Source organism: Rhinatrema bivittatum, chromosome 4 (assembly GCF_901001135.1).
Source record: "Rhinatrema bivittatum chromosome 4, aRhiBiv1.1, whole genome shotgun sequence".
Lineage (NCBI taxonomy): Eukaryota > Metazoa > Chordata > Amphibia > Gymnophiona > Rhinatrematidae > Rhinatrema > Rhinatrema bivittatum.
Genome location: NC_042618.1, coordinates 193,645,603 through 193,663,850, shown reverse-complemented (window position 1 = coordinate 193,663,850; position 18,248 = coordinate 193,645,603). Strand labels below are relative to the sequence as shown.

The 18,248-nt window shown below is 41.3% G+C and overlaps 1 protein-coding gene across 3 annotated transcripts in view; it reads left to right on the top strand.

The window, feature by feature from the left end:
* The window catches only part of POC1A (POC1 centriolar protein A), a 163,425-nt gene that overhangs the window by 47,884 nt on the left and 97,293 nt on the right, over positions 1–18,248 (top strand). For all 3 annotated transcript variants that reach the window (XM_029599472.1, XM_029599471.1, XM_029599469.1), the window contains 3 exons: positions 6,131–6,238; positions 8,020–8,135; positions 14,876–15,009. In XM_029599472.1, the coding sequence (XP_029455332.1) occupies positions 6,131–6,238; positions 8,020–8,135; positions 14,876–15,009 (358 nt within the window). The remainder of the gene's footprint in view (positions 1–6,130; positions 6,239–8,019; positions 8,136–14,875; positions 15,010–18,248) is intronic.

Genomic DNA, 18,248 nt, shown 5'->3' with positions numbered 1-18,248 from the left:
ACAAGTCAGTGCCTCTTAAAGAGAGACATTTGAAATCTCAGTGTGGTAAAGCACATTGTGACATCACTGAGAACCTTTGAAGGTGCTCTGCCTTGGATGGTAGTTCAGAACTCCAGTATATGCATATTTTTGTTCCAAAGAAGGAAACTAGGTGGAGGATTTTTTTTTAATGTTCCACCTTTCATGACCTATCAAACCCAATTTACATTTAGGTATTGTAAGTATTTCCCTATTGCCAGACAATCTATTTGTACCTAAAACAATGGATGGTGAAGTGTCTGGGCCAAGATCACAAGAATTCAGTGGGATTTGAACCCCGTCTTCCCTGGTTTGCAGCCTGCCATACTATCCACTAGGCTGCAACTCCAGGTATCATTAAATATTCACACATCTCATTGTCTTTTTACTTTCACTTGTCTCAATGCTGTTTCATGGGACCACGTTTTCCAAACCCACTCATGTCTACAATCCCTACCATTCGGTCAGCTAATGGTTGAATAGCAATAATGAATAACAAAGGGAACAAGGGGCATTCTCGATAAGTCCCATGCAGAACAGGAAATAAAGAATACACATTTTCTGTCACATTGGACTGTGGTCTAGAGTAAAATATTCAAATTTAGTATAAAAAAAACCACTGAGAAATTTCAGTTTTTCTCAGAGGACAAGTAGGATAGTAGTCCTCACACAGGGGTGACATCAGAGCCCCATTGTGGAAAACATATGTCAAAGCTTCTAGAACTTTGACTAGGCACACTGAGCATGCCTTATACCATGTGTCCACGTGGGGTCCCTCTCCAGTCTCTCTCTTCGCTGAGCTGTAAGCCTTGCAGTGTGAGTGAGCTCACTTTGGCTATTTTTGGACTTGTGGAAAACCTTTGTTTTCTTGTATTTTGTGTTTTTGTTTTTTTTTCCTCATTTTTCTGTCACCAGTTCCCTTTCGGTGGCCTCCTGTAGCGCCTCCTAGTTGGGGTTTTCAGCGATTCAGGTACATTTCTTTTCACGGTTTATTCCCTGTGGTGGTGAAGCATCAGTGCCCGCCAGCCATCAACACTCCGCTTCCATCGCCTCTGGTTTGTCTTCCTTTTGTTTCATTCGTCATAACCATGCCTGGTTTTTAGTGATGCTCCCTGTGCCACAGGACCATGTCCTTCACAGATCCATATGAAATGTGTCCTATGCCTGAGGGCATCGCATGATGCCCAGGGTTGCCACTTATGTGCCCAGACGACCCCGAAGGGATGGCTTCAAATCAACAAGATGGAGCATCGTTATCGGCAGCATCTGCATCAAAAGACCAAGGAGCTGTACCGATAGACACTGAGCCATCAACATCTGTGGGACCATCTGTTCTGTCGATGGCACCAGAGACTGACCATCTTCTGTCTCCTTCAGACTGAGGATGTGTTCATCGTCACCTGGGAAAGGTCAGGCCAAGCATCAAAGAAAGCCAAAGAAACAGTAGCACCGGTCCCTGTCGATGCACGGGGATGCACTGGATTTTGCTGCGATGCTGAAGCGACCCCCGTGGCAAGGAGTGCCAATTCTCCATCATTGCCAGGGGTCTGGGTTTGTCTCCATCAGTCCTGATGCTAGTCACTGATCCATTTTGAGGGTCTGAAGAGAATCTGGCCACCATTCCTTCCTCCCAGTTGGTGTTGGCATTGGCAATGTTCGAGGAGTAGGTGGAGCGCCAAGTATTGCTAGCAGTGGACTGGATGCTGCAGGGTCCTGTGACATGACCGCACTGGACCTGGTGCTGCCCATCCTTGTACCGCTTCAGGAGAAGCTCAGTGTGCTCATTAATGCATTACCGACCCAGCTGGTGCCAGTTCCCGGGACAGCGTCTGTTCCTAGTGGGGCTATGAGGTCACCCCCTACCGATTATGGTGGTCACTGCTGGTTCCTCCCTGGAAGAAGCTGCACAGAGGCCAGCAGAGACGCAGAGGCCTGCTACCCCTTGTCCAGTTCTACTGGTGCTTGTACCTCTGGATGAAGGCCGAGCACCTAAGGACCCATTCCCTATGGTTTATAGTGAGGATGAGGAACCTTATGACCTCTAGGGGGATGATGCTTCGGAGTCTTCCTTTGAAGGCTCTGAGGGTCTCCCTTCAAAAAAAATTCTCTTCCAGGAGATCGAAGGAAGTCTTTGCCTGAAGACTTAGCCTTCACAGGTTTTGTGAGGATGATGGTGGAAGCCATCCCATTTCAATTATTGACGGAGGATTCCAGGCATAAAATTCTTGGGAACCTCCTAAGATCATCGTGGTGGTCCCAGTGTGAGAGATCCTTAAGGAGTTGCTGCTGAGGATATGGGAACACCCCCTCACAGTGCCTCCCATTAATAAGAAGGCAGACTGGGTTTACTTCATCCAAAATGCTGCTGGATTTGATAAGCATCAGCTGCCCCACCAGTCAGTGGTGGTCAAATCCACCCTCAAGAGGGTCAAGTGCTCTCGGACTCATTCCTCTGTGCCCCCGGGGAAGGACCATAGAGCGATGGACATTCTTGGCAGGAAGGAGTTTCAAGATGCCATGCTTATTTCCCACATCACTGCCTACCAGCTGTACATGAGCCAGTACTCGTGGGACATCTGGAAGCAGGTGCAGGAGTTTGCCGAGAAGCTGCCTTAGCAGCAGGACACCCTCATGCCACTGGTGCATAAGGGCCTGGAGTGCGGAAAACACGAGGACTGGGTGACCTACAATGATTGAGATGGCATCTGCAGTGGGAATCAGTGCCCATAGAATGGCATGGCTGTGAGCCTCTGATCTCCGACCAGAGGTACAGAAAAGACTTGCTGATGTGCTGTGTATTGGAGAAAATGTCTTCGGAAATAGGGTGAGGGACGCTGTGGCCCAGCTTTGGGACCACCATGAAACCCTTCAACAACTTACTGCCAGTACTCTAGACCAGTCCACCTCTTCTAGGAGACTGGTGAGACTGGGGCCAAGGAAATCTTTCTTTTGCCAAAGGAAATACTATCCTCCGCCCCATCACTCCCGACAACACCATCAGGGCTCCCTCGGCTGTCCTAGGCAGCAGAGAGCCCCCAAGTCCCAGCTGGCTCCTTGGTCAACTCTGGGGATGTGGTTTTGACTGGGTCAGAGGGAGCATTTGCCCGTTCCTGGGATGATGGACCCTCCAGTTGGGGGAAGACTGTGGTTCTTTGCAAACCAGTGGCCCAGTATAACCTCTGACTAGTGGGTTCTGTCCATCAGGGGTGAGCCTATTGGGTATCCTGCCAAATTGCCCTCCATGCCCATTTTGGGGGCCAGTAGAGCATCAGGAGGTACCACTAGTGGAGCTCTTCTCCCTCTTAATGGCCAGAGCAGTCGAGCCTGTACCATCAGGGCAAAGAGGGTGGGGATTCTACTTCAGGTACTTCTCATTTCCAAAGAGAACAGGAGGACTCTGTCCCATCCTAGACCTAAGGGGCCAGGACAGAGAATGAGTGAATGGGGGGGAACAGCAAAGTAGTTCACACAGAGCAGCAAAAAAGTTAGCACCGGTACTGGTTGTCACTTATCCATTTGTATTTTTCCTCCTGTCTTTGAGGTTGTGATGTATGTTTGGAGACTAGGCACAGTATATCAAGTATAATATGCATTTGTACCCTCTGTATTTTTAGTTGTTACACTCTTATTGCCAGGAAGGGGGGGGGGTGTAGGGGAGGGGCAGATGGGATATTAAATGATTATAGAAAAATATAAATGTGAGATATATATTCTGTTGGTTGAATAACTTTTTGCATGTCACAATAAAAAAAAAAACTTAAATTAAAAAAAAAAAAAGAATCAATACCCAATATCATCTGGGTATAAGAGTTAATAGGGTTTATTTTTCATTTCTATATTGCTGTTTTTGTATGCTTTCTATAACTATTCTGTTAAATTGCTGTGCAAAGTTTATACTTTCTATATTTGGAAAATTAACAAAGTTAAAAAAAAAAAAAAAAAAAAAAAAAGTCTCTTCCTTCGGCCCCTCAACTTTCACAGGCCACTGCCAATGGGCTTGATTCACCAATCCAGGGTCTTGGGCTCTTCCTCACAAGCCAACAAAATGGTGCTATCTGACCTCCCTCTGCAGATTTATATCATCTTCTTTCTTGTAATGCCAGATGTCTTCTTGCATCACTCTTAAAACCCTTGGCCTCTCCTTAAGTGCTCCCTCATCCACCATCAAAATGAGTGATTGCCCCAAATCCTCTCCTTCATTAGTTCTTGTGCTTGACAATTTCTTAGCTTTAGCTGTTGGCAGCAACGGCTATCAGTGCACATGGCTAACATACTGTGCCCAATTAACATTGGGCTGCTTCAGTCAGTCAGTTGCTGATCTTTGCGACTCCAAACCACCCCTTCAGTCTGCACAACTTAAGTAGTAACTGCTGACCCTAAGCATATTCCAATTTAAGGACGTTAACATTTTGTTTTTGTTGCAGAGCAAGAGCAGGCAGGTCAAGTATCCATTTTTGATAACTACTTTGTTGCCTCCTGTGGGTTTAAAAAAAAAATGTTGAGAGGTAGGAGTTCCACTTATCCTATTACATTTTTGCAAAAGTGCCCTATTAAGACAGGGGTCGGGAACCTTTTTGGCTGAGAGAGCCATGAACGCACATATTTTAAAATGTAATTCCGTGAGAGCCATACTAACTACAACCCCCCACCCTCCTGACTCCCCCAAGACCTACCAAATTAATTTACTACAACCCCCTACTCTCCTGACGCCCCCAAGACCTGCCAAATTAATTTACTACAACCCCCCATCCTCCTAACCCCCCCCCCCAAGACCTGCCAAAAGTCCCTGGTGATCCAGCGGGGGTCCAGGGCTCGCAGACAAATCTTTAATAAAAAAGTAAAAATCTAACAAAACCCCCCACCCTCCTGACGCCCCCCCCCAAGACCTCCAAAATTAATTTACTACAACCCCCATCCACCTAACCCCCCCCCCCCCCCAAGACCTGCCAAAATTCCCTGGTGGTCCAGCAGGGGTCCGGGAGCGATCTCCTGGACTTGGGCTGTCGGCTGCCAGTAGTCAAAATAGCGCCGACGGCCCTTTGCCTTCACTATGTCACTGGGGTCGACCAATGGCGGCAGTAGCCCCTGTGACATAGTAAGGGCAAAGGGTCGTCGATGCCATTTTGATTACTGGCAGCTGAAGGCCCTTTGCCCTTACTATGTCACAGGGGCTACCGCCGCCATTGGTCGACCCCAGTGACATAGTGAGGGCAAAGGGCCGTCGGCGCCATTTTGACTACTGGCAGCCGACAGCCCAAGTCCAGGAGAATGCTCCCAGACCACTCCTGGACCCCCGCTGGACCACCAGGGACTTTTGGCAGGTCTTGGGGGGGTCAGGAGGGCGGGGGTTGTAATAAATTAATTTTGGAGGTCTTGAGGGGCGTCAGGAGGGTGGGGGATTTTGTTAGATTTTTACTTTTTTATTAAAGATTTGTCTGCGAGCCAGATGCAGCCATCAAAAGAGCCATATCTGGCTCCCGAGCCATAGGTTCCTGACCCCTGTATTAAGAGAACAAACTTTTTTTTTTTTTTTAAATAAAGAAATTTCATTTTTTAAAACATTTAAGTCATAATTTCTTTAGAGGTCTCTTAAATTTCAAATCAAGATCTGCTCCATCCAGACCTTGCCAGCCCTCATCAGTTTAATTACCAGATAATGATCTTTCATTTTGTATCAATCAGTTATCCATGCCATTGGAGCCAAAGTGGCCAATTCACCGTTGTTAGGCTTTTTATCTCTGACTCCCATTCCTTATCCATCTCAGCTGGAAATCAGATTTTAGGCTATAGTAACTTTCTGTAATCAAGAAAGCCAGAAACAGGGCTCATAAAACCCGCTTTCAGGCTGGTCCTTGGTATTGCTCTAGGTGTACTGAACTTCTTCTGGGTCTGTGACTGCTGCAGGTCTAAACAAACTTGACTGATGATCAGGAGTCTAAGCTAGGGACTGATCTTAGATCTTCTGTAAAGTAGTAGATAGTGCTTTTCAGTGGGTCATCAGACAGCCTATTTGTTTTTATAGCTGTGCTTAGTAAGACTTCTTAAATGATGGACTAACAGTAAATCAATGTACTATGTGCTTTGATTATGATTGTTTACTCTCCCTATTTAGATTTTCTCCTGATGGAAGACTAATAGTGTCTGCTAGTGATGATAAAACTATCAAGATATGGGATAAAACGAGCAGAGAATGCATACATTCTTTTTGTGAACATGGCGGGTAAGTATAGTCCACCAAGAGACACCCCTCCCCCCCCCTTCCAAAACAAACTTACAGCCATTTTGATCTATTTCAAGAAGATAATGTAGGTTAAGGCAACTTTTTTTTAACGATACATAAGTTTTTGAACCTTTATCCCATGGGTCCTTCATCTGACATGAAAGTTTTTTTTGTTTTGTTTTTTTTTCCAGAAAGATTTCAATGCTAAGTAAGCACTATTGTAAAAATAGATGTTTCTTCCTTGTAAAGTAGGTAAATTTAGTGTGTGTTTGTTTTTTCTGTACAAAACTACTAGTCTGATGGACCATATATTAGCTTATGTAACTAAATATACATGATAGTTCAGTAACAGATCTAAGGACCTATTTTGTGTGGGGTATTTTTTTTTTTTTTTAATAATCTAGTGTTGCTAACATAGCAAAGGATTATAGATAGACCAGTTCATCTATCCAGTCTACCAAGTCTAGATTCTCCCTCTCTGGTTTTCTACCAGTTTGGATGGAGGATTATATAAGTTCTCATGCTTATTGCAAGGACAGCTCCTTCCAAGGGTTTTTTTTTTTTTTTTTTTCAAACTTGACCTTGCATCCCAGTTTCTACCACTATCCTCCATATATGTCCCAAGCATTTCCATATTCTGGGTAGTATTCTTAATGCATTTGTGTTATTGTCTTTGAATCTTTTGTGGGGTTTTTTTTTTTTGACCTGGCAGCATTCTTCTGCTCCTTTGGCTTTCCAACTCATTTGAAGTCTGGTCTGGGATCTACTGCCATGAGCCTTCATTTAAAACTAACCAGGGATTTTTTTCCCCCTATATTTTCCAATTTATTTTAATTGAGTCATTGTAGTCCTTGACCAAGGAAATACAACTTGGCTCCTTCCAGGACTGTTCAATCACGGTCCTTAAATCTGGCCACTAGGTGTTGCCATTGCACAATGACAATAACTCCTTCCTCCATGTTCAGTTTAATTCTCTTAATATACCACTGTTATTAGGATATATCAAAGTGATTTACTATCTAAAATGCAGCATCCTCAGCCCCCACTGACTCTGGATCTTTTTACTTCTTACAAGACTAATTCTTAATCCAAAACCCAGGTCCTCTTCCATGTCTTACCATCAAGTTTTTGTTTTGTTTTTTTTGTAACAATCTACACAGCCATCAACATTTGTAAGGCTGCTGTCCAAGAAATTCCAGCCTCCCCATGCTCACTATTTGGTTTTAATCATGGTCTGTCCTTGCAGATTATACCAGCTGCCTTTGCAAGTCTAATGAACTGTACTGCTGCTGTTAGGGTTGCAACACATTAGTGTCACACAGTAGGGGTGTGCATGGGAAAAACTGTTCATTTTGTTTCGTAAAATGCAGTCTTATGCACGTGTGCACACAATTTATATGTGAAAATACATTACTTTACACATACATTTTTATGAAAATAAATTTGTAACAAAACAAGTGCACATCCCCATCGTGCTGTTATCTCAGATGATGTGAACTGAGCATCACATTGATGAATTTGCAGTATGAAACAGAATATGACAGACTGAAAGGTCCATTTAGTCTGCTTATTCCTTTCCTGTTGTAATATCACAGACCCTGCTTAATCTGAGGTTTTAGCTTTATGATTTTGCAACTAAGGATCTACAATAACTCATACTTAATTGATTATAGTTTTAGACTTTTCTGTTCTCTGTTTTGAAAGCTATGAAACGTGTATATATACATATATACATTTCTAGATGCACCTTGAAAATTATATCTAAAGTCTATTTATTTCAGATTTGTAAATTATGTGGATTTTCATCCCAGTGGCACGTGCATTGCTGCAGCTGGTACAGATAACACAGTAAAGGTCTGGGATGTTCGAATGAACAAACTCCTTCAGCACTATCAAGGTAAATTAATATACAATTTCCCTTGTAGCTTATCCTCCTCACTTTTAGTATCTAGCTTTTGGTACAATGCATTTTGTAAATCTAAAATTATGAGCTTCCTTCAAAGAGTTAAATGGTAGCTATTCTGCAAATATGGAAATTTTTTCTATGTAGACAGTATCTTTACTCATTAGTGATTGGGAATCTAAACAAGCCTTAAGTGTGAAGAATTATATTATATTTGAAGAGTTTTTACACAGCACATAGCCACTTTGTGAGCATGTAATACTTTGTTCCATTTGTATGATCCCTTTGTGAACTCCATGTTGGATTTGCTTTGCTCTTTAGCAAAAACAACTTTCCACTTTTTTTTTATGAGGCATGCTATATATTCTGAAGGTCAGATTGTGTTTTGATATTAAAATGTACTAGATATTTTCTGAGCAGGTAGAACTAAGTTATACTCTTTTGATTAGCAATTAAGAAAGCAAAAATTAAATCCTGAGAGGGTATTGTGTAAAAGAAAGACAGTGCACACATTGAATCCAATCAGCATGCTTTCACATAACTTCAAGCAATATTGGTATGTTTTGAGAGGATCATGCTACAGTTGAGGGCTGTAGTATTGTCATCCGCTGGTGAAGATTGGTCTCAAAATATTTTACATGAAAACTAGGAAAGGATAGAAATCAGACATTTGAGGCTGAGTGGTTTTCAAAAGAAATCTAACCTTTTTCCCTCTTAATTTTGTTTTAACTACTTGCTCCCTCATGCTTTTTAGCTTAGAAGATAAGATTTTATAAGGCTTTTTAAAATGGAACAAACTAATCACTTTGGGGCCTGGGTCAATGTAATAAAACCTGTGCCAAAATGGTGCAAAATTGTAGTACTGATTTTTCATACCATGTGTGTTAAAACACACGATCCAGAGGCAGTGATGTCACCTCGCTGATGGTAACCTAAACTCCATGCTCTCAACCAGAATGCTAAATACTTTATTTAGATTTTTATATTCCACTTTTTGGCACTTCAAAGTATACATCAAAGCAGATTACATTCAAGCGCTATAGGTATTTTCCTATCCCCACAGGGCTTACAATCTAATTTTGTATCTGAGGCAACAGAGGGTAAAGTGACTTGCTCAAGGTCACAAGGAGCAACAGTGAACCCTGGTTTCCCTGGGTCATAACCCACTGCTCCTGAATCCTCTGCTATCGGCTACCTACGAGGGCTCCAGTGGCTTGCCTTTAGTTTTCTGAGTGGAGGTGATGTCTACTAAAAAGAAAGCTGTTGGTTTCAAGCAATTTTCTTATGTTAAATCCATATTGAATACTGGAACTGACAGTGGCTGAATCTAATCTGGCCAGAATGACACTGGAGACTTGCATTACCCATCAGAGATTGACATTCCTACGAGAGCTGAATTTCGCGATTGGTTTCACGATCTGCATAGTGACATGAAAGCTATCAAAGTAGAAATCATGGAAACAGTTGTCGAGCTGAAAGTTGAACTGATTGATATGGTCCAGTGTGTTAAGGAGTCTGAGATATTGCTGGATGCCCATGCAGAGAAGATTGAGCTGCTGTGAAATGAAAATCAGGCATTGAACAGGAAGCAGCAGATCCTGATTGAGAAAGTTGAGGATCTTGAAAATCATTGGAGGAGATCTAATCTAAGATTGAATGAGGTACCACAGACCTCTGAATTTGATGATAGCCATTGTGCTTCTGTTTTCTATTATTGAGTTAAATGACTGTCTTATTGAATGGAAAGATACATCTGACTTACATAGTACATAATGACCATCCTCTAGATGCAGAGCTTATTTTAACTTTTGCCTGTGAGGGGGAGATGTGAGGATTCCATAATTAATGTTTTTGTACTCCATGAGTTATAGAATTTCCCTCAATCAATTCCTGAGAATAAAATGTGAAATCAATTCTACAATTCCACACCTTTTATAATCCTAGTTCTTTGTAAACCTGTTATCTTAGGGATGGATTCTACAGCATTACTTGATACCTTCTGAAATTTACGTTAAAGAAGGAAGTGTTTATAATTACTAAAAAATAAAAGTGAAGTGTTTAACCTTGAAAGGCACTGTTATGTTTAAATCATTAAATTTTGTAATGCAGATATGAAAGAGGAAGTTGATAAGGGTAGAGATGGGCCTATGAGTAAGGGTGATGGAGATTGACACTGGCAAATGTTAAAATCTTGGGTCTGATGAGGTTGGACTGTTGGGTTGGATAGAAAATCATGGGGTATGAGACTTGTATTGGTTTGCAGGGAAGTTATATATTCATCTTCCCAGGTTGGTAGAGAATCAGAGGAAGAAACTTGACTGGGCATACTGGATGGCCCATTTAGTCTTTATCTGTTTACAAGTGGGCCGATACAGAAAATTTTGCGGGAGAGCCGGTGAGCGCCCGCTCTTCCGATACGCGCCCAGGCCACTCTCCTGGGCATGCGATTCAGGAAGCCCAGGTAAATTAGGGTCCGCAGTAAAAAGGAGATGCTAGGGACACTAGCGCGTCCCTAGTGCCTCCTTTTTGACAGAAGCGGGTTTGACAGCCTACGCTTAATTTTATCGGTGTCTGTTGTCGAACCCGCTGACAGCCACGGGTTCAGAAAACGGACGCCGGAAAAATTGTGTCAGTTTTCCAACCCGCGGGCAGATTTTTAATTTTTAATTTTTTTTTTTTTATCTTTGGAGGCTCTGACTTAATATCGCTATGTTAATTTCGGCCGGCACCAGGAAAGTGTACAGAAAAGCAGAAAAAACTGCTTTTCTGTACACCCTCCGACTTAATATCATAGCAGTGGCTATTTTCTAAATCAGCTTAATAGCAGGTAATGGATAAATCCATGTTGGCTTTGTCCCATTAAACTATGCTTATCTATATGTTCAGCAATTTTGTTCTTTATGATAGTTTCTACCATTTTTGCCTGGCACAGATCTCAGACTCATTGTCTGTAGTTTCCTGGATCATCCCTTGATTCCTTTTTTAAAAATTGGCATTACATTGGCAACTCTCCAGTCTTCAGGTACCATAAATGATAGATAATGTTACTGATAGCTTACAAATTTCCAATAGCAGGTCTGCAATTTAATTTTAGTTCTTTCAGCACTCTGGGATGTATACCATCTGGTCCAGGTGATTTGCTACTCTTTAGTTTCAGTTTGTTCTAGTACATTTTCCAGGTTCACTGAGATTTGTTTCAGCTTTTCTGAATCACTTTTGAATATGATTTCTGGCATGGATATATCTCTAACATCTTCCTTAGTGAATACTGAAGCAAAGAATTTATTTAGTCTCTCTGCTATAATTTTGTCAACCCTACATGCCCCTTTTTACTCCTTGATCATCTAATGGTCCAGCTTGACTCCTTTGCAGGCTTTTTACCTCTAATGTACCTGGAAAAGTTTTTATTTGGAGTTATTTCTTCTACAGCAATCATCTTTTCAAATTCTCTCTTTGCCTTCCTTATCAATGTTTTGCATCTGACTTGCCAATGCTTATGCTGTTTCCTGTTTTCTTCATTTGGATCCCTTTTCCATTTACACCTCACCTTTTAACCATGCTAGTAGTTGTTTAGCCTTCCTTCCACCTTTTCTGACTTGTGGAATACGTCTGGGCTTCCAAGATGGTATTTTTAAACATGTATGCCTGAGCTAAACTCTTAACCTTTGCAGTTACTCCTTTCAGTTTTTTCCTAACCACTTTCCTCTTTTTAGCATAGTCACATTTATGAAAGTTAAATAATGCTGCAGTAGATTTCTTTCTTGCACTCCCTCCAGTTAAGTCAAAACTGATGATGTTGTGATCACTATTGTCAAGTGACTCAACACTGTTACTTCTCACACCAAATCCTGTGTTCCACTAAGGAGTAGGTCTAAAATAGTTTCCCCTCTTGTTGGTTCTTGTACCAGTTGCTCAATGAAGCAGTCATGTATTTCATCTAGGAACTTTACTTCTCTAGAGTGTCCTGATGTAACATTCACCCAGTCAATATTGGGGTAATTGAAAACACACACATTATTACTGTGCTGCTGATTGTTAGCCTTCCTAATTTCTTTTAGCATTTCATTTTGTATTCATTCTAACCAGGTGGACGGTAATACACCCCAACTACTATGTTGTTCCTTTTTTCACCTGGAACTTTTATCCTGTTTGACGCAATGCTCTCTAACATATAGCGCCACCCCTCCACCAATTTGATCCATCCTATAATTTTGATATAACTTGTACTCTGGTATCAGTGTGCCATTCCACCAGGTCTCTGAGATGCCATCTATCTCTTCATCCAATGCTCTGCACTGTAACTCTCCCATCTTATTTTTTAGACTTCTAGCATTTGTGTACAGATATTTCAAAGCATTATTTCCTTTGTATTAACCTGCTCATCAGTAGACAGGGGTACTTTGGAATCTTTCTGCACTTTACTTAGGCACCTGGTCTACTTTGGCATTTATTGCAAACTTTCTGCTGGGATGCCCTGTTTTCCCTGTTCTCTTAATATCCTTCAAAGATACATCATTCTGAACCATGCGCTTCTGAGCAACTCTCTGCATTTTCCCATCATCTAAACATAAGCAATTTATGTTTTAAGATTTATTGTTCAAGGGCAGTATGGTGGCCTTATGCTTTCTACAGCATGGTTTTGCACAATAGAAAGGGAACTGTTCCTATTTGATATGATTGTGGCTTGCATCATAGCATGAGTAAGGTCTGTCTTTCATTGGGCTACAGAGCCATTTGTCTTTATTCATAACTACCAGTTTTTTCCTTTTTTTTTTTTTTTTTAGCCCTTTTCTCTCTCTAGACCAGAGCTTTCCAAAGTGTATGTCGGGACACATTAGTGTGTCGCCTGTAGTGTGGAGGTGTGTCGCCCGGTCCACAGGGCCGGCGGAAGCAGGGAACTATAGCAGGAAGATCGGCGGGCAGTGGTGGAGCTTACATCACCACGGCCCGAAGAAAAGGGTCACGTTCACTCCTCCTCCTTCCTGCCTGTGCAGCCCTGGAAGAAAAACGTTGCCGGAGCCGCGTGGGCAGGAAGGAGGAGGAGCATCTGCTGCGTACAGAAGAAGAGCAGCATTAATGGGCCGTTGCGGATCCCACGTCGCGACGGCCCGAGAAGAGGAGGAAACCCGATAGCAGGGCCACTGCGGATCCCATGTCGCGGCAGCCCGAGAAGAGGAGGAAACCCGATAGCAGGGCCGCTGCAGATCCCACGTCGCGGCAGCCCGAGAAGAGGAGGAAACCCGATAGCAGGGCCACTGCGGATCCCACGTCGCGGCAGCCCGAGAAGAGGAGGAAACCCGATAGCAGGGCCGCTGCAGATCCCATGTCACGGCCAGGGAAGATCAGGGCCTCTGAAGAGCCCATCCTTCGGCAACCCGTGCAGAGGGACAGCATGTGCCAGTGAGAGCCTGTGCTTGAGCAAGAGAGCATGTAGGAGTGAGAGAGCCTGTGTGTGTGAGAGTGAGACAGCATGTGCACGAGAGAGACAGTATGTATGTATGTATAAGAGAGAGGCATGTGAGAGTGAGAGCTATGGATGTGTGAGATTGCATGTGAGTGAGAGCCTGAATGTGTGAGATAGCGTGTGAGAATGAGAACCTGATTGTGTGTTTGAGGGAAGACAGATGGAGAGAAAAGAAATAGAAAAAAAGACCCTGTAAAAGGAATTGGCAAAAAAACAAGAAAGGAAAGGTGGAAAAAAAAAGCCTGTGACAGATTAGAAAACTAAGATCAGACAGCAAAGGTAAAAAAAAAAATTACTTTTTAGTGATTGGCACATGTAATCTTTGGGAATGTGCAAGAGTAGCACTTTCTCTATGCCGATCTCACAATGTACGAGATCAGCATGGAGGAAGTGGAAGCCTGCAAATATTTATTATGAGATAGGTTGTGTTGTGAAACATTTTATTTATGTATATATTTAAGGAAACATACATAAATTGTTGAAATACATTTTGTTCGTTTAACCTTTAACTTCTGGTTTGCTGGTAGACTGAATTACTGTGTCACGAAATTATGTTTGTCTAAAAAGTGTGTCGCCAACATGAAAAGTTTGGAAAGCTCTGCTCTAGACCATAACAATCTGCAGACAAAAGGCCATAGATTATATCTCCTTCAAGAACCCAGCAAGCGTGCACCATAAATCTGCATTGTGAAACGACCTAGACCAGGGCTAGGAAAATTACGGCCACAGGCCAAAACTAGCATGCCTACATCCCACGCTTTAGCTATACCATCCGCTCTTCTCCCCTCCTACAATAGCCTGTCCAAGCTGCCTGACGTTATCAACATTGGCCCATAATGCATCTAATGAAGTGGACTCTGTCCTCAAAAGCTCATGCTCCAATAAATTGGTCTTTAAGGGGCAACTTGGCTGTTAATAAATTAGTTGTTATCACAGGGAAGCAACCAGGTAAGCCAAGGTTTAAATCACACTAACACTCCTTGTGACCTTGGGCAAGTCAATTCATCTTCCATTGCCTCAGGTACAAACTGAGATTTAAACCCTCTGGGGGCAGGGAAATAACCATAATATCTGAATACAATCTGCTTTGAAGTGTCTGAAAAGTAGAATCCAAATAAATAAATTAATATATGTATAATATATCAGTTATGACTTAGCTTGAAAGAATTCTTAGACAGTGCTATAAAACTGTATCATAGAAGAGTATAATTAATGAGCCCACCTACACACAAAAGCATATGCTGCACTTTTTTTGTTTTTTTTATTATAGTGCATAGTGCTGTAGTGAATGGCTTGTCCTTTCATCCCTCTGGAAACTATCTAATCACTGCTTCAAATGATTCAACCCTTAAGATTTTGGATTTGTTGGAAGGAAAATTACTATATACTCTTCATGGTCATCAGGTGAGCTAAATCCAATCATATATTATAAAAATACTTGATTTCCAAATCCTTATTTGCAATTGCCAGCTTTCATTGTGAAGGTATTTTCATGATTTCTGGTAAAGAAATATGTTTTTAATGAGTAAAGATGTGATTTTTATCTTAATGTGCATCTGCTAGTTGAAAGCTCACCCCATGTGCTAAAATTTCTTCTTGGAGAGATGATAGCAGAAGCAGTTTTGCAATGCCCTGTATATTATTGCAGTTAGAGATCCTGATATTTAATAAAAATACTAAAATAAAAAAACTTCTGTTTGCACACAGATTTGATTTGACCTAAAGACAATTATCAAATACAAAAGAGAACAAGCTAGAGGCTGAAGCAATTAGTTAAGCAGGATGCTCAGATCTGGGCAGTATGTGCTTTCTAACAATTTCTGTGCTGATAGGATTATCCTTTGAAAGTACACCTTGCCAGATTTCTCTGACACAGAAGAGTCTCTGCTTTGTGGATTTTACAGTCTAGTTGACAGACAGACAGTCTACAGTTGAACTCTTGAGGACAGAGCTATCTTAATGGATCAAGGGATGTCTATTGTCTAAGGAGGAGAACAGACAGAAGGGTAGTGTGGGTCCAGGGACCATTTACTTCTGATAGCTGAGGTAAGCAGCATGTAAATATGGCTCCTGTAGGCAGAACAGTGGTGGCCAGCTCTGGTCCTCAAGAGCCACAAACTCAAGATATCTATAATGAATATGCATGAGAGAGGTTTAAGTGCACTGCTTCTATTGTATGCAAATATCTCATACATATTTGTTGTGGATATCCTGAAAACCAGACCTGTTCGTGGCTTTTGAGGACTGAAGTCTTCCACCCCTGAAATAATGCAGTTGGGATATTTGACAAAATGTTTTCTTTTTTTCTTCTTCCTCTTCATTATTTAACAGATGGCTAGGTCAAAGTGGATTTTGTAATAGGAACTTTTATTAGAAGAAAATATCAGAGCAGAACAAATGCAGTTAGGGAAGGTAAAGACTATGACTATTATTATTATTATTACTGCTTCTATTACTACTACTATTACCTTTATTGTAATTTAACGTCACCACGGCACATGCTGTGAGGAATAGATGTGGTGATTGCATGAGGAGAAGAGCAGGGTAGAATTGAGTATGGCTGAGCAGAGGGGAGAATAAACAAAGTAGGAGCAAAAGAATTGAAGCTTCAATAACTTGAAGTAGAGAAGGAACAAATATAAGGGAGTCCTAGGAAGCAAAGAGAGGAAGTGATGGTGCTGGAGTAGGGTCATATATGAATGAATCTCCCAGTACTGAGGGTAGGGGGTCACTTTAAATGAGCAGAGGACTCCACCTTCCAGTAGGTTATATAAGAAAAACAGTCAATGGGAGTGGAAGGGTGATGGGTAGAGTGGGAGGGACCGTAAGTAATTGCCACCAGCAGTGTAACAATTTCACTTCCTGTTCTGAAACCAAAATCAGAATTAGAATATATAAAACAGCGTGGCAAGAAATTTAAAAACTTTTATCTGCAGATGTCCCAAATTTGAAGTGGCTATCTGGAGGGAGAATGAAGGATATTTTAGACACAGGTAACCTTTTACCTGCAAATTAAACTATAAGACTGGCCCCTATTATCTATATGTTAACCTGGAAGCTGCTGCAGAATTTCATAGGAAGCTAGCACAGACAGCCCCCTATTGCCTGAAAAAAAACCAAACTGAATTTTATAGCATCTGGTACCAGCAGTTTAACATGCAAATCTTGCCACTATAACATAACTGCATTATTACCTTTAGCAAAGGGTGGGGGATGTGTGACAGATGGAGAGACTAAGGTACACAGGAAGACAGAAATGTAGGTAAAAAGGACAATCCTGATAATTCATCAGTTAGAAATTTCCTAAGTAATTGCTGCCATTGTTTAAGAATTTCACTTTTTTTCTGAAATCAAAATCTAATCTTATAAGACAAGAGTCCCAAGTAATTGAAACTTTTTATCTGCAGATATCCCAAGGGCTTCATATTCATGGTCTTTTTCTCTGCAGGAAATACAATTTATCAACAATTTCTGGAGCTACTGATTGTGTTGAACAATTTAGGTTTCAGAGTTCAGGTACTGAACAAAATTGCCCCGATATTAAGATCACTCAGGTAGTTATGCTTTGCTTGAACAAGCAGGAAAGAACAGTATTACTCCTCATGTGTCAGGAAACTAGCAAAGTACAGAACTAGGCTATTTCCCAGAGGAGGAACACATATCTGGCAGGAAGAGAGAATGTCCTTGCAGACAAACTTAGGGTCTTATTTTCTAAGCATTTTCCCATAGACACAAAATGGGAGAAAAGCCTTAGTAAATCTGGCCCTTTGTTGGATTCTAGAATTCCATTAATGGCCCCTGGAGCAGGATATAGCGGAGAGAATATTTCTCTGAGGATCACCTGAGATCAGTTTGCAGCCATTCTGAACAAGATCATTCCACCCTACTGTTTCAGGAGAGGATCAGAGAAAAGACTAAAAGCGGATACCTTGTTGCTTCATTGGGGGTCAGGTCTTCAGTATTTATATCTTGCAATACCTCTGTCTGTGAAACCCTTAAAGCTCAGAAGAGACCATGGGGGGAGAGAGATATATATAGAGAGAGATATATATATAGAGAGAGAGATTTGGTTTCCTCTGCTTGAAGAGCTACTGGTTTGAAATCCAATCAGATTGGCAAATCTCCAACACTGATCACGCGGAATTGAGGAATGCTATTTGATTCCAACATCTAATGTCCAGTTCTCCCATCACAACTTGAATGTTGAAAGGAAAATAATTCTTTTGAAATCTTTGTTAATGTTGGAGATCCTTCTGGATTCTAGGAAAGAGTGCATCAGAAGATTTTATATATATATATATATATATATATATATATATATATATATATATATATATATATATATAAAATTTGATATATATAAATCAAATTTTATCTGCCTAAAGCTTTTGACTATGGACCTCTTAGGAATTAATATTTCCAACACAACATATATTAACTAACTAAGGCAGTCTTACATGCGATTTTTTTTTTTTAAACTCTGGAGGCATGGGAGTTTTGAGTTCAAAGATGTTAATAAAAATTTAGAGGTGATAAAACTGAATGTTCATAGGAACAGATTGTTGTGGGGTTTTTTGTTTTTTTAATCATGATTGGGTATTAAAACTGTTAACGAGAATTTCTGCGCTTGTAAAATTTGTATC